Source organism: Dermochelys coriacea, chromosome 19 (assembly GCF_009764565.3).
Source record: "Dermochelys coriacea isolate rDerCor1 chromosome 19, rDerCor1.pri.v4, whole genome shotgun sequence".
Classification (NCBI taxonomy): Eukaryota; Metazoa; Chordata; order Testudines; family Dermochelyidae; genus Dermochelys; species Dermochelys coriacea.
The window spans coordinates 5,737,468-5,759,780 of record NC_050086.2 but is presented as its reverse complement, the minus strand read 5'-3'; the positions used below and the strand labels follow the sequence as shown (position 1 = coordinate 5,759,780).

General features: G+C 40.9%; 1 protein-coding gene and 1 long non-coding RNA gene across 7 annotated transcripts in view; one reads left to right on the top strand and one right to left on the bottom strand.

Annotated features, from left to right (window-relative positions):
- LOC119845344 overlaps window positions 1–7,402 on the top strand; it is a 29,157-nt gene extending 21,755 nt beyond the window's left edge. The window contains exon 3 of the long non-coding RNA XR_005289570.2: window positions 4,719–7,402. This is a non-coding gene — a long non-coding RNA (uncharacterized LOC119845344). The remainder of the gene's footprint in view (window positions 1–4,718) is intronic.
- Window positions 615–22,313, bottom strand: part of NFYC (nuclear transcription factor Y subunit gamma) — a 62,023-nt gene continuing 40,324 nt past the window's right edge. For 4 of the 6 annotated variants that reach the window (XM_038377521.2, XM_043505932.1, XM_043505933.1 and 1 more), the window contains 7 exons: window positions 21,629–21,742; window positions 19,520–19,615; window positions 13,156–13,329; window positions 9,766–9,924; window positions 5,471–5,578; window positions 2,837–2,896; window positions 615–1,521 (listed from right to left, as the gene is read on the bottom strand). In XM_038377521.2, coding sequence (XP_038233449.1) covers window positions 1,402–1,521; window positions 2,837–2,896; window positions 5,471–5,578; window positions 9,766–9,924; window positions 13,156–13,329; window positions 19,520–19,615; window positions 21,629–21,742 — 831 coding nt within the window. In that variant the 3' untranslated portion in view covers window positions 615–1,401. The remainder of the gene's footprint in view (window positions 1,522–2,836; window positions 2,897–5,470; window positions 5,579–9,765; window positions 9,925–13,155; window positions 13,330–19,519; window positions 19,616–21,628; window positions 21,743–22,313) is intronic. The other 2 variants (XM_043505931.1, XM_038377523.2) reach the window with 2 other exon arrangements.

The window sequence follows — 22,313 nt, the reverse complement described above, 5'->3', positions numbered from 1 at the left end:
TGTTAGATGTGTCGACATCTAACAAGGCACCTGGTTGGGATAATCAAAATTGCGTCCATCTTTTGGACGAGATATAAACGGAAGTCCTGACCACATTTGAGCATAAGGTGTATTTCATAAAAATGGAGCTTCTAGCTGAATTCAAACTTAGACAATTACATCTGTCTCCCTAAGACCCACCCGCCCCGTAGCTTCTACTGGACAAAGGGCATTCCTAAGCTCTTGTACTGAACTGTCATGCAGTGTTGCTATGAACAGTTAAATAACTGTGTTCTACCCAGGAACTGCTGCATTTCAGTGGTGGATGATCTGATCACAGTGTTCGGTTTGTATTCTAGTTTAAGGAGTGTGTGGCGATCTTTTGATGTACAGAAGTAGAGTCGTATCAGTTATGTCTCGCATTTGAACCACGCCTCCAGGAAGCAAGACCCCATCTGGCCCTCCCCACCCACTGAATCCCTTTTCCTGCAGTTTCATTTCTCATGGCATTTTGTAACATTTTTACAGGACCTGCCCTTAAGAGCTTCAGTAGGAGGCTATCACCTTGTTGGGTTTGTGCTGGTTACTTTTGGTACTCATACATATGCTCAGACACTGAGTAAAAGACATGTAGATTATCTAAAAAGAAATTTATTGCATTTCATGCAGCTTATAATACATGCATTGACTGAGACTAGCGCAATGGTTAACTTTTTTTTTCTCCCTTCTTCCAGATTTCCTTTAGTGTTTCTGGAATAGACTGGGACAAGTTAGAACATCTACTGTCCGTAGAAGAGATGTTCATTGTAACGCAAGGAATGTTTTATTCCCCCCAGAAGCTGCAACTATCCAATGCCCAGGCTTATCAAAAACAGAGGTGGGGTGGGGAGGAAAATCTCCCAATACACTCAGGTGCACACGTGCGCACACGCACACACACACACGCACACACACACACGCGCATACCCCTACTGAACTACCAATTTGAGATACCTTAGTCTAGCTCTATTCAGAGTAGAATACAGACAGAATACTGGGAATAAAGCTGTTATGGGAAACAAGATGCAGGACCTTTTTACAAATTTGACTGAAGAAAAATGTTCTACATCATTTAATAAGCTGCTATAGATTTCCATTTTAATTATTTTCAGTTTTATCGAGATAAGCAGCTAAGTATGTTGACATATTGATTTCTGAAAAAAAAAAAAAAATATTGCCTCCTGGTCAGTTTCTGTTGGATATTCACTCATACCCACCAGAGGCAGTGTATAGTGCACCAGAGATCAGAGCCTACTATAGGCTTCATATCAAGTACAGATACACAGAGGGAGACGTCTTCATCAGAGCCGGTCGGAATGGCAAAAGTCAAGCTGGTATGTGTCAATTTCCATGCTCACAGAATACTCACTACAGTGGGCTAATTCAGTCCCCTGCAACCTGAGGAGCTTGTCCATCAGAAGTCTGATTGGTGGACTGAATAAACATGGGCTGTGTGATGTCCTGACCTGCAGGCATGGTCACTTGCTGAATCTGATAGAGTTGCTGGAAGAGGTTGAAAGGGGGTGGGAAAAAAGGTAATCAAGTGTCAGCAAGATGTTCAACTATTAGGAGCATGCAGCCTGTGTAGCCCTCAGATTTGACCAATGGTTTAAATCAACACACAAAGGAAGTAAAATGTGCTCAAAAAGTTGGAGCATGCATTACTCTAGGCTTTAAATACCAAAATGTGACAGTATAATGAAGTAATTTTATGAATTTCTGATGCCCAGTTGGACCCTGACAGACTTGGTTTTATATGTATAATGTTATGAGAGTTTGATTCCTGAACAGATTAGGACTGAAAAAGCCCCTACTGATGATTTAACCTTTTATAAGTATCAGACTCAATTTGTCAGGTTACTTCTAATCACCTTCATTTGGAACTCTGCATGATAAATTCAATTACTGCTCAACCACTTAGACTTGAAATCCTATTACATATTCCAAGCAGACAGAACTAACTTTTGTTCTCGCACTGGATACAACTTTCACAACTTGTTTGAATAGAGAGAGACAGTGTCCTCCAACAGCGTATGGCTCAGTTTGATTTATTGAGCCTTTCCTGCAATCTGGTTTATATCTTGAATTGCTTATTTATACATTTACTCCCTATCAATGTAGTAGTGATTTCTATTTTCTAGTAGTCTACACCTTGAAGTTTGATCAGGCTACATTTCACATTAGCCCTATCTTCAACAAATTGTATTATAAAGTTTATTTGTGGCAAATCTACTCCTAACTGGATCCAGTCCGATGTGTCCATTCAAAGTACTTAAAGAAATTATTCCATCTACTTCATATGCAGCATTTATGACAAATGAATATAAAGAATGTGTTAAACAATCATTAAACACTCCCTTCACACAGACAAATTGAGAATACACCTCCTCCAAGTTGTTCAAAAAGCTTTCCAGTGACACACAGAGGTTACACACCAAGTATCTATCCTTGTTTATTGGCTTAAAGGTTTCCTAGGATGCTATCTTAATAAGACATCTTATTTCTAGTAGCACCTGGGATGAGATTATAGGGGGAAAAAAGTTAAATAACTGATTTGCCATATTCTCAAAGAGCTGGGTTAATTTGGAGCAAATATAGCAAGATAATACAAGGACTTCACATGAACTACAAGTTTGTCACAGTTCTCATGAATCCTGGTTGCTAGATCCATTTTGGGAGTGGTAGTGACTTTCTAATCTCACTATCCCACTTCTTGTTAGACACCTAGTACTAAAGACTGAGAGCTTTCTTAGCTCCGACTTCATGGACATTGGCTCCCTACTGATCAGTCAATCATCATGAGTTCTGAGATAGGTACCTGTCCATCTGTGAACTGGCTGAACTGCTGCTGTCCTTGCTGGACTTCTGTTTGTGTAATCTACAATAAAGAAATGACACGGGTGATCAGTGAGGGAACATTCCTGCTGGGTCAACAATAAATTAACAATAATATTTTACCCTCCCACTGGTAGATCACCAAGCACTTTACAGATTTTTTTTTTTTTTAAATTAAGCCTCAACATCCCTGTGTGGTAAAGCAAGACAGATTAAGGTCCTTGCCTAGAGTCATATTAGTGAGTCATGGCAGAGCTGGGAACAGAACCCACAAGTCCCATCTCTCGGTATTTACCTCTGCACTAAATTAGGCTCCCGTACAAGCTCACAGAAATGTCTATTTTAAACAAAAAAATATCTGAAACAACACACACAAAGTGGGATGGCAATGAATGCTAGTTGAGAACAAAGGGCATTGTTGAATTCAATAATTAAAAAGCAATGCAAAGCAACCCCCCCTCTTACTTTCATAAGCAGTCTATGGACACAGTTTACAGACAGGAAGATGAGCCATTCTTTCAATTTTTGAAAGGGGATAAAATTATGTTTAGCTACAGTTGTCTAACAGGAATATGAAGCATCTTAGCAGTTGTGTTGATCTGAGCTGTGCTGCTCTCATTGAAAACCTTATTGCCCTATCTCTGGAGCAGTTACTGCCCTATCCTCCTAGTCAAAAGGAATGGAAGGAAGAGAAGGGCAGAATAGATGACGTGTGGGAAGCATTAAGCTCTACCCCACAACCAGTGCAGGCTGATAACCAAGTCAATGATTGAGTTGCAAAAGTGCCTCATTTAAAAAGTGGTAAAAGTTTTCAGGAGTTCCAAGAGGCATCTTACGTAACAAAAACAGATTTCTGGTATGACTGGAGACTTATGTCCAATGCACGAGGCCAACTATCCATTTAACATGCACAAAATGGACATGCTTGAAAGTTTTGGAGGAAACAGAATGAAACACACATCTATTGAACCCTAATCTGGCTAGCCAGTTGAAAACTCTGTCATGTACTCATGTTAAGGTGGTCGACTTCAAGTTGCTTCCCTTTATGCGAGTTTTTGATATTTAAAGAGCTTTCTTTGAGTGCATCTCCAAACTAAGGCTATGTCTACACTAGAGACCTTACACTGAGCTCTCCTGTTGACATACTTAAACCACCCCAATGAGCAGCAGTAGCTATATCGGTGGGAGAGCGTCTTGCAGAGTCCACACTGGCTCTTTCTGTCGGTGTAACTCATGTGGCTCAGGGGTTTTTTTTCCACACCCGAGCGACTTAAGTTATACCGACAAAAATGCTAGCGTAGACAAAGCCTAAATCTTTTAAGATTGAAACTTGAATCCTAACTCTGACACTGCTACAAATAAGCACGCACATTTGTGTCAGGTAGATTCTGCCCTTAAAGCAAAAAGGAAGAGAGAATGGATTGAGGGGAGCCATCTGGTACCCTTTTGCTCCTTCAGCTCACACTCCTTGTGGAGATATACTTGGATTTCTCTTCTTCTACACAGCATTAAAACGGATTGGTTTATGTGGCATCTGAGAAGTCATGGTATTTTGCAGGTAAAGGCAATGTGTCCCGCTTGAGAGTTTTTAAGAAAACAACATAGGGATAGGTAGAAGAAAGGAAGGGTGTGGGATCAGAAAATGGGATCATTAGGAAGCTAACTGTATCTAGAGGTTTCAGAGTAGCATCCGTGTTAGTCTGTATTCGCAAAAAGAAAAGGAGTACTTGTGGCACCTTAGAGACTAACAAATTTATTTGAGCATAAGCTTTTGTGAGCTACAACTCACTTCATCGGATGCATTCAGTGGCTATCTTAATTTTTCAGATTACTAACATGATTAGTTTTATTTCTTGTGATTACAGGTGACTGGGCGAGGGTGAGAAGATAAAATGTCATGTCTTATGACAGCTATATGCAGTCCTAGGAAGAGGCACTTGATCATTTGGAGTGCACTGGGAAAAAAATCAGGAATGGCTCTTACATTTTTCAAAATGTAAGCTCCTTGAATGATCTGCCACTTCTCCCATATCTGCACAAAGGAGCACTATCTGCTTAGGAGTGCATACTCACCCACCCTCAGGGATGAAGCGTCTCTCTGCTAAGAGCCTGAGCCTGCAGCACTGATGTCAATGGACTTTTCAATGCAAGAGATGTGCTTCTAACATTAAGATTGCTTCAAAGGACACAAAGGGATCACACTCGTGTCTTTCACTCTCCGCTTTGTGCCTTCTCTCATTTGCCCTATGCCCACACAGCTTGCCAGTCATGTGCCCTCTTCCTTCAAGCCCACTTCTTTCATGAATCCTACTTATACTGGTGATCTTTCCACAAGGCCTGAACTGTTTGTGTCTTATGGCATTTAATGAGTAGTGGCTGGGCTTCACCATAGCCCTTGTACAAGTGCTGTGAACATTTACACCACTACCCACATTTACATGAATGAGATGGTTACTCCAGGACTTCCACTGTGTTGTTTTGTTTTATTTTATTTTTATTTATTTTTTATGAATGCAGTAAGGCAGAAAAAAATCAGAAGTGCTGGAAATTGGAATCTCAACTCATAGGAAGAACAGTTTAATAGTTAATGACAAGTTTTTGGTATTACGGTACATACCTGCTGTGCGTTGGCTGCAAGCGCCTGGATCTGTCCCTGGACTACCTGGGTGCCTGATACCGGCTGAGCTAAGCGGATATACTGCAGTTGGCCAGCATTCAGTTGAACCTAGAAACAAGGTAGAGAAAGAAAAATAAGACAGTGGACTCCATAATATGAAACACAAACTCGCCTTCTTGTTTCCAAAACAGAAGCCAGAGTAACAGATGATACTTGGAGGACTGAACAGATGCAGTGCTGAAATTAATAAATAGTTACATGGATTCTGGCAAAGAAAATAAGAGAAACTTTACCACTGCAAATTCTTAACTAAAACTTGAAAGAGCCACCTTAGCATCTCTCTTTCTACAAGGGGAAAGCATTTAGAAAGTAGCACACTGAAGATTTTGATCAAGCGTTAGAGCGCCCTTATTTTTCCTTTGCAAATATGGAGAGAGTGATCAGATTAGTTCTTCTTAAATGACTAAATGGCAGATTCTCGGCAACTTTAAGTCTTTAAAGTCATTCGTACGAATAAGAAAACTACTTTACCAGTTAGCAAGCTGCAAATAGTGACATTCCTATTACGTTCTTCCCATCATTTTCCTTTAAATGTTTGGTAACTTTTCACCTTCTTAAAAATGGGGAACAGCAGCACCCGCTAGAACCAGGAATACTGCAAAGGCTTCCAACACAATTATGCCAGTGTACTTCAGTCCTGACACGACAAAGGCTGTAATATTATCATGCCAATGTTTTATGCTTTATATTAAAATACAAAACTTCAGTTTAAATATAACACATGGTTAGAAGTTTAAATGTTGACAAGTCAGGAAAAAGTTATCACAGTAACATTAGTTCTGCTCTCTTACACATTCTGCATTTTTAAACTATATAAACAAACATTTGAAAAGCAACACAAACAAAGCAAAACATGGAACACGGCTGAATTAATGTTATTACCAGAACTGCACTTTTTCCATTAACCTACTTTTGAACATTTAATTTAAGGTTAAATTGTTATATGCAGCTTGCATTTTAATTTACTTTTAAAAAGGGGGGGGGGGGGGAAGAATCAAAAGCCACTACAAGTAAAGAGCATAAAACCACTTTTGCTTCACCAGTGACGCTTGGAAGCTCTTGGAACAGAAATTATTGGGCTTGCAGTTTACCCAAACTCTGCTGACTTCACCAGTTGTGTCCAGAAGCCCCAATATTGCTCTTTAAGAAATAGCCTCTGCCACAGTTATGAGCATAACCTCCATATGAGCACAAACATTTCAATACACAATCTGTTTCTGCATTAAAATTTGCCTGCAGAGAAGGTTCTTTCTATTGAACGTTTCCCACTTCAATTTTTAAGCACAATACTAATTTAATGGGTGAAACAGATTTGAAATGCTTATAAAACACTTATTTTTGGTTCTGCAGAGAACAAAAAGGGTCTAGTGCTCACTGACATCTAGCTAATGTGAAAATTTCAAATTGTAAAATTCAGCTACTTTTGAGACGTGAGCAAAACATTAACATTTACCTAAAACGGACATCTCCCACCTTTCCTCAAAGTTTAAGAAAAATAAATAAATAAAAACACAAGACAACATATGAGCTGAGATCAATGGTGGAAAATTATAGCCAGAATAACATTTTCAGAAGTTATAAGCAGGTGCAAGCCAATGGGGTTATAAGGAACATTCCGATATTAATTACAGTGGACACTACCAGTTTTATGACACCTTATATCAGAAATTTAAATTTTTGTGGTTGCGCAGTGAGACACAGGAAGACTTTCAGTGGAGCCCTGGACTTGAGGAGCCATTAAAGGGAGATGCTGATGATGCGACCAACAAGATAGGAGAGAGTTCCAGGAAAGCAGCATAGTGAAAGCGGAAGAGGACAGAATGACAACCATGCTGATGGCAGCATAGACTAATGCCCTATTAAAAACCATCTGAAGAAAGTGCATTTGTTGCTGCACTTTGTATTCCAACACTGTGGCCCGATCAATTATCTGAAATATAGAATGGGTGTCTCTCTACAGTAACTGGTTCTTCAAGTCAGGGTGGCTCCCCTAGTAGGTATGCAGGAGCCTCATGTGCATAAGACAGTTTTTTGGACTAGCAACGTTTGTTCGGGCCATGCATACACCCTATCCTTCCTCATGCTCCTATGTGAGGGTAGAAATGGGAGGGCACCATGACAATCCCTCAGTTTCCTCACAGGTCAAAGTACACATTTCTGTGGACTCAAAAGCAGGGATGGAGGGCAGGGCATGGGATCCACAACCACGTTACTGTAGAGTGACACACTCAAAGGAGGGAGAATGGTTAATGTGGATCCCTCTGTAGGTGATCAGCAAACAGTGTCCTCCCTGGAAGGAAAGAGTAGGATTTTGGCAGTGCCAGTCAAACAGCAACTGCAGTACTGCTCTTCCAAAAATCAGCATCTGACCTGGCTACCATGTCAAGGGCATAACATTTGACAAAAGTCATTGGGTTGCTCTACCTTGCAGACCTGAGTCTGGAACATTTCTGAAGCAAACAGAAGATTCTGCCTGGGCCCTGGTGGGCTGTGTCTTGATGTTTGGCAGAAGAGGCTTGCCAGCCATCTGATAGCTGGTGGAACTGCACTATGTGATCCTCTTGGAGATTCTTTGAGATGAGATGGCTTGACCTTTAGATAGGCCAGAAATGGCCACAAAGAGGCAGGGATGCAGCCAGAAAGGTTTGGTTCTGTTAAGGTAATAGAGCAAAGCTCTGGACACATCCAAAATATGTAACTTCTTTTCTCCAGGTGTCAAGTGCAGCTTCAGGAAGAAGACTGGCAAAGTGATCAATTGGTTCAGGTGGAAGTCTCAGACCATCTCAGGAATGAACTTGGGGTATGGTCTCAACAGTATCATGACCTATGGAAAAAAGTTAGGCAATCTGGCCACGAGAGCTTGGTGACTCTCTGATGAGCTGATGGCCCCCAGAAAGACTGTCCTGATGGTCAGGTGGTGTACTGAGCACTGACAGTGGCCAAGAGAGGGAGGTTCCATCAGTTTTAGGAAGACAATGTTGAAATCACATGTGGAAGTCGGGTCCTTAACTAGAAAGGAGAGAGAATGGATCTTTCTGTATCAGAATAGCAGCCGTGTTAGTCTGTATTCACAAAAAGAAAAGGAGTACTTGTGGCACCTTAAAGACTAACAAATTTATTTGAACATCCGATGAAGTGAGCTGTAGCTCACACTCTCTAAGGTGCCACAAGTACGCCTTCCCTTTCTGTATGTTCATTGGGTCTAGCCACCACAAGAGCTCCAACAGTTTTGAGGGAGGACTGACACTTCTGTTCATGTGGTTTCTGGATGGGGAGTATGCAGGCCTGAGCTGTAGCTTAAGGACCAAAAGTGAAGTCTGGCAAGCAGTATCTTGTATGTACATACCCACATGTGGCTACAAGTACACCCCATTGTCACTGGGTTTGATTTCAGGTTGTTTTCCAGCAACTGAAAAAATCTGAATCTGTCCTCTGGCAGGTAGGCTCTGGACAATCAGGAGTTGATCATGGCACTTATGGATTCTATCATTCATGATGATGTGAGGGATTATTTCTTATAGCTCACAAGGAGTCCCAGTTGATGGTACAGGGAAAAGCCTATTACAGTCTCCTTTGGGGTCCTGCCTCTGATCAGTCAATTGTACAAGTACAGATAAATGTGGATTCCACGCTTCCTCAAAATGCACTACCACTACTTGCTAAGCATTACTCTCAATGCCACGGAGAAGGGCTGAACCCTCTATTAGGTAAAGGCTGGGATCTCAGAGTATCAAGTACTTGATGGATAGCTATATGGAAGTATGCATTGCAATGGGGAAGCCTAATAATAATTAAAATAAATGTTTTCTGCTTCTGTAGAGCCTTTCCTCCAGCAATCTCAAAGTGTTTCATAAAAATGCTTTATAAAATAAGAAAATATTATTACACCTATTTCACAGATGGCAAACAGAGATACTAAGTGACTTGCTTAAGGTTGCAGAATCAGACTCAAACAGAATTGAAACAACACTCTTTGCTGAAGTATAGGTAGTAAAAGACCTAAGGTTTAGGCAATAAGAGTTATATTAACAGTTTCCTAAACATACCTAATTATTTTTTCTCCTGAGACAAAATTCTTAACTGAGTTATAAGCACTCAGTGTGCCACATACCAGAGGTCTTGTAACACCAGACAATGGAATACATATATGTGTATGTTCTTATGAGAAAGGGCTGATGTAACAGTTTGATACAAGACCATGAGAGTGTTACATATTCCCCCTGGTGGAGTCTTACCGGAATTTGCTGGATTTCTCCTGTGTTGGTGATTATCTGCTGCATAACTTGCATGGTCTGCCCAGTTCCACTCTGAGCCTGCTGCGTTTGTCCTTGTGGCTGTGCCTGGACGATCTGTACCTGTTGACCCTCCCCAACCTGCATCGTCACTGGGGTGGTCTGAATTCAAACACAAAAAGGAGCACAGATTGACTTGTCTGAAAGTAAGTGGAATCTCAGAGATTTACAGCCAGTAACCAGAGGCTCTTTACAGACCTGCTTTCAGCTTGATATTTCAAACTATCTACTTCAGCATTGTAACAACCTGGAAAAGCATATTCTCATGATTCTTCAGATTTTTTAGATAAAGGATTTATCTTTTTTAGATAAAGGAAATGCAGTGGATCTAATTTACCTAGATTTCAGTAAGGCATTTGATACCGTGCCACATGGGGAATTATTAGTTAAATTGGAGAAGATGGGGATCAATATGAACATCAAAAGGTGGATAAGGAATTGGTTAAAGGGGAGACTGCAACGGGTCCTACTGAAAGGCGAACTGTCAGGTTGGAGGGAGGTTACCAGTGGAGTTGCTCAGGGATCGGTTTTGGGACCAATCTTATTTAATCTTTTTGTTACTGACCTTGGCACAAAAAGTGGGAGTGTGCTAATAAAGTTTGCAGATGATACAAAGCTGGGAGATATTGCCAATTCGGAGAAGGATCGGGATATTATACAGGAGGATCTGGATGACCTTGTAAACTGGAGTAATAGTAATAGGATGAAATTTAATAGTGAGAAGTGTAAGGTTATGCATTTAGGGATTAATAACAAGAATTTTAGTTATAAGTTGGGGACACATCAATTAGAAGTAACGGAAGAGGAGAAGGACCTTGGGAGTATTGGTTGATCATAGGATGACTATGAGCTGCCAATGTGATATGGCTGTGAAAAAAGCTAATGCGGTTTTGGGATGCATCAGGAGAGGCATTTCCAGTAGGGATAAGGAGGTTTTAGTACCGTTATACAAGGCACTGGTGAGACCTCACCTAGAATACTGTGTGCAGTTCTGGTCTCCCATGTTTAAAAAAGGATGAATTCAAACTGGAGCAGGTACAGAGAAGGGCTACTAGGATGATCCGAGGAATGGAAAACTTGTCTTATGAAAGGAGACTTAAGGAGCTGGGCTTGTTTAGCCTAACTAAAAGAAGGTTGAGGGGAGATATGATTGCTCTCTATAAATATATCAGAGGGATAAATATAGGAGAGGGAGAGGAATTATTTCAGCTCAGCACCAATGTGGACACAAGAACAAATGGGTATAAACTGGCCACCAGGAAGTTTAGACTTGAAATCAGACGAAGGTTTTTAACCATCAGAGGAGTGAAGTTTTGGAATAACCTTCCAAGGGAAGCAGTGGGGGGAAAAGATCTATCTGGTTTTAAGATTCTACTCGATAAGTTTATGGAGGAGATGGTATGATGGGATAATGGGATTTTGGTAAGTAATTGATCTTTAAATATTCAGGGTAAATAGGCCAAATCCCCTGAGATGGGATATTAGATGGATGGGATCTGATTTACTATAGAAAACTCTTTCCTGGGTATCTGGCTGGTGAATCTTGCCCATGTGCTCAGGGTTTGGCTGATTGCCATGTTTGGGGTCGGGAGGGAGTTTTCCTCCAGGGCAGATTGGAGAGGCCCTGGAGGTTTTTTTCCCTTCCTTTGTAGCACGGGGCATGGTTGACTGGAGGGAGGCTTCTCTGCTCCCTCGAAGTTTTGAACCATGATTTGAGGACTTCAATAGCTCAGACATGGGTGAGGTTTTTCATAGGAGTGGGTGGGTGACATTCTGTGGCCTGCGCTGTGCAGGAGGTCGGACTAGATGATCAGAGTGGTCCCTTCTGACCTTAGTATCTATGAATCTATACTATACTGATGATACTTTTAAAATAACATTTTCCAGCCTCAGTGTGAGAGAAACAATGATAAGAAAAAAGCCAGTACAAACTGTAAGATTTATATAGTTAACAGCATCCATAGAAGAACAAAAATGCACTACAGCTTCACTTCTGTCATGGAGCTGCCATCACTCACTTCAGAATAATGGTCCAATTTAGTCCCATGATTCAACAAGTCATACATTTGCTTTTGAAAATACAGGGACATCACTTCTCTAGTAGCTAGGCCCATGCAATTCAGTATTTTAACAAAGTACATTAGTTGCAATCCATATAGTTCCTTATTCCTTTGAGCATTTTACAGATAGCAGGGGAGATGTCAAGGTGCTACACAATATGGAGTTATGACATCAGAAGAGGTTACCAACATCCCAGTGTATAGTATCAATGCCGTTTTCCCCAAAGCCTTTCAGACACATCAAAAATTTAATTTCCTCAAACATTTTGGATAAGGGAGAGAAGAAGGATGCTATTAGATTAGGAGCTTTGGTTGAGTGGAGACTGGACAGACAAGGTGAACACAACCCTCCACCCCAAACTGTACATCAAATAATATAAGCCACTTACTTTAAGACCTAAGAGGCATAGCCTCATACAAATAAAGCCCATGTATACAGATCTAATGTCAAGTGCTTATAAGTCCACAGAGAAGGGACACCAGGCAATGTGCAGTCATTAACCATTAGAGTAAAATCCTGCATTGACAAGTGGATGATTAAATGACCAAATAGGTCCCTCTCCATCTCCATACACTAAGGAAAAAAATGCCACTATTTCAAACGAGATGGAAACCTTCTGTCAATAGTCCTCTTGGTCTCTTTCAAAACAATTACACAATGACACTGAAATTAACTGCAACACTGTTATACAAGTTGTAAAACCAATTTATTTAGTGCAACAAAAACCTTTCTAGCAAATCACCAGGAAGACATTAAGTTTTTCCCTCCTTCAAAGTGTTCATGGTAAGGTAAATACAGCAATTGCCCACTTGTTAAGTTTTCAAACAAGCATCTATGTGCTTTTTCCTCTTCTGTCCCCGATACTTGGGAGGAGCACCCTGTGCAAAGCTACCTCATTATCCTCCTTCAAAACTCTCCTGTTCTGTGAGGCCTACAAAAAACTTGGCACCAGTTACACTGCTGGTGTGCAGAGACCAAAGCCTGTCATGCTGACCATATTGTCTCATTTTTTATTTGCATCCCCATCTATATCAACCTGTCATCTCGACTTGTACTTAGATTGTAGATTCTTTGGCGCAGGGACCACCTTTCTGTTCTGTGTTTGTATAGCACCTAGCACAATGGGGTCCTGGTCTGCGACTAGGGCTCCTAAGTGCTAAGGTAACACTAATTATTGGGAACATCCAGATGTGGCTTTTCATATCCAGGGTACAGCTAGGATTTGGCTGGCTATGTCTAACTGTAAGCCCCATGCTGTGCCTGTGCACTGACCTGTCCTTGCTGAGGCTGAGCGATGATGATCTGTCCTGGCTGGATGGTAGTAGTGGATGTGGTGGTCTGTTGTCCTTGCTGCTGCCCCTGTACCTGTACTGCAGCAGGCTGTTGGGCAAGCGTGAAATAATACTGGACAGGCTCAGCAGGCGTCACAGCCTGGCGCACCTCTTCCTAGAATACAGGAGGGGAAAAAAACCAGACTCTGCATTCTGGCTGAAATCCACTTCCGTAAACAATGCTCAGTACAATGGATTCTTTAATGCTAGGTTCTAAACAGTTTAAGCCAAAGGAAAGTAAATTCAAAATGCCCTGTAAGATAAATCAGAATGAAAATAATGGGTTTCCACAGACTTTTACTGAGCTACACAAATCAAAGCATTTCAAATTTCTAAGGTACAACATGATCACCCATGTCATCATGAAAAGCAAATGAGCAAACAATTATCATAATTAAAACCCTTGCAATTACAGTGCTTGGCAGTAAATTCCAGCAAGGCCTGTTATCTTTGCACAGTGCTAATTGGAAGTGCACCATGAAGAGACATACAAAAGCACTGTATGCCACCAAAGCCTGCTCCTTACCCTACATGCTGAACACAAACTTCAATCTACCTCTTGCTGTGAAACCACTGAAAGCTTTAAAAAAAAAAAAAAATCTGATTTTATAACCAAGCCATTCCAGAATTAAGCTATGTCTACCCTGCACTTTCATCTGTAAAACTTTTCTCAGTCAGGGGCGTGAAAAAATCACCCCTCTGACTGAGAAAAGTTTTACCGACGAAAAGCACTGGTGTGGACACCCACATCGGGGATGGTTTATTTTGTCAGTGGAAGAGCTCTCTTTGTCGCAACTCCGAATACCTTAGAGGGGCACGGCTGGAGCAGCACAGCTTTAAGGTGTGCAGTGTAGACATAGCCTTAGAACGATAGGACAAGTGATGTAGTTTTGCACTGTCTGCTTCTGCTGGCAATTGAGATATCTCAGCTTTTGTCAAACAACTGAAGATCCTGCTCTGGCCCTTTTGTTTCAAGCAAAGGAAATGCTGTAGCTTTTTCCTGTTCTGGTTTATCTAAACATGGCCTTGGGAGTATAGAAACAATGCTGATTAATGGAATTTCAGGAACGGAAATAGGATTATTGGATATTACACTAGCCAGAAATGAGCTAACACTTTAAAAAAAGCCATACATTTTAGCTCCTTAGAAATAAAGATTGCTACTACACCTAGAATTAAATGTGGTAATCCAGATGTTCGGTCCATGGCAGAAGGAGTAAACAACCCTCTCCCAGCCACCTTAAGTCCACAGCTGAGAGTGTAGGATGTTTACACATGCTACAGCATGGCAGATTCCACATTACTAAAGCCTGTTGAATTCCCCGATATTAAATAAGGGCTGCCCATAGATCAGTATAAATTACACTTACTTACTTACACTTACTTAACAAAACAAAAACACCCAAGTGAAACAAGATCAAAAAGTGTATGTAGTCTGAATGGCTGAGGGCTTAATAATGGCATACAGAATCTTTCATCTCTAAATTGCCTGTTCAATTCCTGCTCACAGTGATGGTGACTGAAAGTTGTTACTACTGGATGGATTCTTGGAGACTTATGTAAAATGAGCCTAGTTCCTAACAAACAGGCATCCACATCACACGCTACAACTGACACAAAGGCCTGGGCTACACTGAGGGGGGTGCGTGTTTCAAACTAAGATACACAACTTCCGCGTAGCTGAAGTTGAAGCATCTTACTTTGACTTACCTGGCCGTCCTCACGTTGTCCCCCGTCGACTCCGCTTACTCCTCCTGCCGAGGTGGAGTACAGCCGTTGATTCAGGGATCGATTTATCACGTCTAGACAAGACGCGATAAATCGATCTCCGATAGAGTGATCACTACCCACTGATCCGGCGGGTAGTGAAGACATACCCTAAGTGGCACCTTTTTTGTCAGTTTCAAGCAGGAGGAAAGGTTGAACAGACCATGGAAAATAAACTGTCTTCTTCCATCACTGAAGTGGATTTCTTTCAGGTCAAAGCTGAGATACAGATTGGCAAAGAATGACATGGAGGAAGCATGCAATATTACTGAATTGAATACCCTTACTGTGGATAAAGACAGAATTAGAGAGACAAGTGGGGGTGAGATAGTATCTTTTATTGGACCAACTTCTGCATGGTGACATGAGATAAAGACAGACTTGTCAAGGCAGCACTAAATAATATATATACTTGATTGAACTCTATAAAGTGCAAGAGTAATGTAGTATCAAGCCCTCTCCTTAAATACACATACACACTCTCTTCCCAACCAAAACTAAAAAATTACACAGCCTGGTGTAGCTAGAAAAGAAAAAGCTTCTGAGATTGAATCTTGATGTGAACAGTAACGTCAGCATCACCCAATGGTAATGCAGACAAAACATCCCACAGATTTAGTTTTACAGTTCCTCTTTCGTGAGTAAATTTGCTGGAGTATTTTAACTTGGCTTCCTCAAGCTCTTTGTGACCAGTGTATGGATTTTAGCTGTAAAGTTAGAACATGTTCCATTTTTTGTTGTTACTAACAGGACGCAGCAGTTGAAATCAATTCTGTCCTGATCCAGTCATGAAAAATCCATGCATGGGGGAGGACAGCTGTAGTAGTTTCTTTACAGCAAACTACTCAGATATCCTATTCCAAGGATTTCAACACTCAAAATCCTAATTGAGCTCTTGAACAAAATTTAAACCAACTCTGCACCTCAAAGCATGCATTCTAGGTTAATGATTCACAGTGCTCCGGGCAGAAACTGATTTAAATCTGAACTTGTTTAAACCAGGTTATGTCTTGTTTAAACCAGGCTGCCTCTTCGGCCATGTCTATACTTAAGGCAGCATTGTAGAGTACAGGCACTAAGCACATAGCTACATGCTGCAGTGAAAGGCTCTAGTGGGGTGGCACAGCAGAGATAGGCTCTGGCAGTGTGAAGCTGCTGAAGCCTTTCCCCACTGCCAGAGCCTGTCACTATGGCAGGGAAAGTCTCTGGCAGCAGGATGCTACATGGCTAACAATATACACCCTGGGGGTATATACCCTGGGGATTCACCTCCTAAACCATGCCTCACTGTCTACACTGCTAGATCTATCCAAGACAGCTGAGCATGCAGTTTGTACTGTACACACCACCACGAATGTAGTCACACTTTCTTTTAAATACATAACTTCAAATTATCACAGCAACACAACAGTGACAGTTCTCCCCCAACTCTGACGTAATGAACAGTAACTTGTCAGATAGTCTTAGGTGTGGCAGAGATAGACAACAAGTTTTAGCCTTAGCAAAAAATAAATAAATGCAAGTCCTTCAGCCTACAGGCAGATACTAGACGTGTGTTTTTCCACTGAAAATTCCTTTCCTACTTTGTCCATGATATCATCTATCAAAGCTCTCCCGCCCCTGAAAATTTATTGCTAGTCATCCAGCAGTGTTCATAGAGCCAAGGAATATACAGGTGTTAGGCTGCAATTTCTCAAAGCCTATTTCAAAACAAATGTTGATGTAGTTTCAGTTATTTATGCTGTACAACCCGGACAGGAAAGCTTTGGTGATACTGATCGGAAAGAAGAATTACTATGGATTATACAGTAACTATGTTATTTGCATCTGGTGAGATAAATGTACTATTGAACTGACTTCATATTTTGGACTTAGGCAGATTACAAATAGGACTTCTACAGAGGCTTCTTTTTCATGGTGAAGTGAAAGGTCAAATGAGTGAACAATGCTGTGCACATATTTTGGCTTTTGTTATCTCAGGCTGTTATACTCACTGCTTTTAGGTTCAGCATAAACACGTTGAAACCATTTTCCTGATTTTTCCAGGTTTCCTGAGATGCAGGCCTCCCAATCCTCCAAACTGGCATGCACAGATTTTTCTTTGCTAGATAGCTCTTGTTTAGGATGCATCTTTGAAAACCTGTTCTTTACATATCACAGTAGCAAACAAATTTGCTTCAGAGGAATCATTGCTTGGCTATATTGAAAAAGAATGAGCAGGCTGCTCTGTGGGAAGGGACTGAAGGAACCTGTGCAACATTTTTCTACGTGACATTCACCATGTGAGCAAGTATATACAGAACATGGTCCCATCAAATATGTACATAAATCATGGGAGGTTGCTGAATTTTCTCTATATCAGATAATCTTCTAGGTCCTTCTTGAGTGAATACTTTCTAATAAGTGATGTTCTACTACCACTCCCAAATAATAGCAAAATATAATGGGATGAGGTTAGCAGACTGTTTTCTGTTCACAAGGAAACCGTGCTTTTCCAAGAAATGACAGGGATGACAGGAGGTCATCAAGAAAAAGGTAAATATGCATTCCATTCCTTTGGAAGGCCATCACCAGCACCATGAGGATTTTGGTAAACTGAGGTAGAGTGGTAAGCAAGCCCAAAAGTTAAGGCTCTATGTTGAAAGTGCTGCTCTTTGTATTTGAAGTGAAGGAATTTTCTGTATATTACTCACACTGGCATGTGAGGGAAGCCTCATTGGAGTCAATGGATGACAGAAAATTTCCTAGTGATACAGCCTGCTGGGATTTACCTCAAAGCAAGCAGGCTGTTTTATAGTACTTCTGAGAGATGCGAGGATAAGGTGGAGCAGAGAATTCTAAGGGTTATCATGGACTTGCTATAAAGCTTTAGGCAATCTCAAACCTCCAAAAGCATCAGAGCAGCAGTTCCAGATAAGTAAATCATTTGCTCCAGCACCTACAAAACATTGGACCTAATTATCCAGAAAGGAAGGAGTGACAAAGTCAGCACAATTTAAAAGGATGTCAGGCAATGATTTCAGGAGCTACTGAACAAGGTACTGAATGAAACATTGTCTGTAAATGTAAGAATTCCCTAGAAAGCTTTATGGCATTGGGTGCTAATCTAGCTGTTTAGTCTACCAGGCAGTTTGTAGAGAAGGGAGGTACAGTCGTCTGAACGCTAGACCTAGATGAACAGCTACAGATTTCTACAGCTTGGTACAACTGTGGAGGAAAATAAGCCTTTTAAACAAAAGGTGATGAACTGGTCTCACAGAAAGCTGGATTTCTGAAGCAGCAATATTGGTTTGCTGTATTACTGGCATAGTCTCAAAGAGCAGAGAAACCAATGCTTCTTAAATACAAACCTGTTACGTTTCAAAGCAGGCCTGGTGCTCAGGATGACTGTGGCAGCCTGCCGCTGTAAACATCCGACTGAAAGCTCCCTTCTAGCACCTTACAGCTTCCAGTCAAGGATGTTTACAGTAGCAACAACTGCCCAGAAAATGCAGAATGTGGTACTTCTACAGGAAGCAACATCTTTCCTTCTTCTCCAACAGCCTAGATGTGTTAGCTCAACAGGATTCTAGATGTTTAAGCATTCTGAACGTTAGCAACTTTTATTATTTGTAACCTCTATTAGCAGCCTTGTCAACCAGCAATTACATAGATCAGTCTCATACAAGCTTTCACTTTTTAAATCAGTTACCAGTAGGTGAACAAGTTTTGTTTTCTTCACATAACCTAACTCAAGCGACAACTGGACACTTGAAAGTGACAGAATGAGGAAATATGAAAAGGAAAAAAAAAAAGCTTCAATCTTTTTAATAATATCCTGCTCTCATGTAGGGTTTTCATCAGTAAATCTCGAAGATTAAACAAACAACAAAAAACTTATCAGGAAGTATCATTACCCCATTTTACAGTTGGAAAACGGAAGTACAGAGAGGTTAATGGCTTATTAAGATCATCCAGAAAGCTAGCAGCAGAGCGAGTGCTCCAACCACTATGTTCTGCTGCCTCCCCATGGACATTTCATTGTAATAATTTCTATACAGGCAGTCATTTGGGCCCTTTAAAGTAAAGCCAATTACAAACTTTTAAGGAGAAACGTTTACAAAGACTACAGATTTCTGGACTTCAGTGGTTGAAGGAATGTGGGCCTTGAACTCCCATTTCATTCTATGGGAGCAGGTATCTGGTGTAACCACACACAAACACAGCTGTGCCTGCTGAGAGGATACTCAATGTTCCATTTTATTACAGTCCTCACTGGAGTGTTCTGTACTTCTGTACACATTAGATTTTAGATTTCTAAAATATACCCAATTACATCTCTGAGGCACTAGCAACAGCAATGTTCACATTGATAATACAGAAAAAAACTAAATGTCTAAGAGATTGAAACATTAAATATTGAACACAAACATACAATAAACTCTACTTGCCTTATGTTTGAACCTCACTTTATATTACTATTTAATATCAGAAGTATGTAAATATGGAAAAATCAAACTTGTATGTAAAGAATAGTAGTAGCTGTTTTCCCAACTCACCTGACGCTTTGGAGGTTTAAGTTCATCTCTTGGAACAATATCGATGAGAAAGTCAAATTGATCAAACTTTGTAATTGCCATGGCAATATCATTCCTCTGTAACAATTCCAAAACAATGGAAATAATCCGTCAGTTTCAGAATTATCTGTTTGGTTGCTGAGTAAAATAAAAGCTGGGAATGCCCATCATATGGAACTGAACTCTCATCCTTGAAGCCCCAAATGGTCCCACTCACATAACTAGTACTATTGATTCAGAAAGAGCAGAGGGCAGACAAGCAGAATGAGACACTCATGCAAACCTTGAGCCACCACAAGCAATAAGAAGATCTGTAATGGCAAAATTATCCCCTTCCATCTCAGGGAGGAGCTCTCCCATTGACCTAGGTAATCCACCCCGAGAGGCAGTAGCTAGGTCAATTGAAGAATTTTTCCAGGGGTTAGGTCAGCTTCACTACATCTCTCCATGGTGTCGATTTTTCACACCCCAAGTGACACAGGTGGGTCAACCTAATGTTTTAAGGGTACACCAGGCATCACTGGGTTAAGTTTTTAGGGGAAAAAACTTTAATAAACATTTTTGAACACTTTAAAATCAAGAGTAAATTAAGATTGAATGTTTTTCTAAAAGATCCATCAAAATAATTCCTAGAGTGTAAGTTCTATGGTTTATGACAGCAGTTCTCAAACTTTAGCAACCTGAGGATCCCCATTTTTATTTAAAATTTTTCTTGGCCCCCACCCAGCCTACTGATATTTATTTCCATTTGAAGAAAAAAAAACATTCCATCCCCACTCCACCCCTTCCCCAAGGCCCTGCCCCACCTCTTCCTGCCTCTCCTCTTCCCTGCCTCTTTCCACTCCATCCCCACAGCACATTGTGTCTCCGCTCCTCCCCATCCCTTCCAGCACCCCCTACACACCGCTGAACAGCTGTTCCACGGTGTGCAGGAGGCATTGGGAGGGAGGGGGAGCAGTTGATCGAGGGGCCAGCAGCCCCAGACATGACTCGCAGACCCCCTGGAGTACCCTCATGGACCCCAGTTTGAGAAACACTGGTCTATGTTATATAGGAGGTCAAATGAAAAGGTTTTAAAAAAGAACTAAAAGAGTGAAATTGTGTAAGTCACCATTACTGGATAGCATTTATCCAAGTTCTGAAGACACTCAAGGACAAAGCAGCTGAATTTCTAACAAACAAGGTAATTTGTCATTAAAAACTGCTTCAACAATAGATGACTGTATGATGACCAAAGCCATAAGATGTCTTTAAAAATCCTGGGTCTGATTCCAGGAATTATAGGAAAAGGAAGGGTCATATTTGGTATTAAGAGAAATTCACTGAGGCTAGACTTATAAAGCATACACATGAGCACAACATGATTGAGATATCTGCCCTTTCTGATGTTACCTAGGATAAAAATTAGAAGGGCTATCAATCCTCACACTTCAGCTTATCTGAGGTATTCCAGGACATGCATCACCTTGTGTAGATCTACACTATCCACCGGATTGGCGGGTAGCGATCGATATATCAGGGGCCAATTTATCGCATCTAGTCTAGACACGATAAATTGATCCCCAAGCCCTCTCCCATTGACTCCGGAACTCCAGCGCCGCGAGGGGCACAAGCAGAGTTGATGGGGGAGCAGTGGCAGTTGACTCACCACCATGAAGACACCGCAATAAGTCGATCTAGGTACGTCGACTTCAGCTATGTTATTCTCGTAGCTGAAGTTGCATACCTTACATTGACTTCACCACCCCAGTGTAGACTAGGGCCTTGGCATCTAAGTGTCAACAGTAGCCATGAAGAAAGTAAGGGAAAACACACATTTTCATCTCTGTTCCACAGATATAGTATATTTTTAAGGGGCACTGTTACAGCTGCAAGGTATTGCACCTCTATCCCCTCCTCTGTGGTATACTCCAGGAGTTCCTAGTCAAGTACCCAGTCTCCAGTCATCACCTGTCTCTGGTCAGGGACCCCATCTCACTCTCTTCTGACAGGGAGTTTTAAGGCTGCATAAGGTTCATATTTAGAAAGTAAAAGGGCTCAGAAAACACAGACATGGCAGTTCAAGGTTTCATGGAAATACCTCTCCATTACCTGCAGAGTCCTCCGCTTATTATCTTCAGTGTGTATCCATGCCCGTAGCGTCAATTCTGTTATGAATATTTGAGCAGCCTTGGCAAACAGCACAGGAGCTTCAGCACTAATCATCTGTAATGAAAAATGTGCATTTCATTCACTCAATCAATCAATGTACTACACTTGGTTATACCATAGAAGCTTGGTATAATATTAACAGATAAAAAGTCCAGGGATGAATAAAATGGTAGTTTGGAAGATTAGGGGATTTCCACACTACACCTGAAGGCCATCTCATTTGAAAGATATGGAAGTCCAAAGGTCTACCAGTTTTCAATCAAGCGCTGCAACAGGAATACTGGTCAGTTACAATTTTCCTGAGAAGTTTATTTATTGAAATATGAAGGTTATCAGATTTTCATTTTGCATAGCTCACTGGCTTACCCTATGCTAACAAAGTTTTGGTCAATCTTACTCTTTAACAACAGAAGTGAAACTCCACTAACAATTAACATGACAGACAGACTTCAATTCACAGGTTAATAGTTTCTTTCACTTTTCAGGCTAATTTACCGTAGATGATATAATATGTATTGTGGAAATTTAGGTTACAGTTAACATTTGAGGGCCAAATTTTCAGCACCTGTTTCAACTTTATGCTCATAAAAACCACTAATTTGCAGGAGCATATGGCATCAGTATG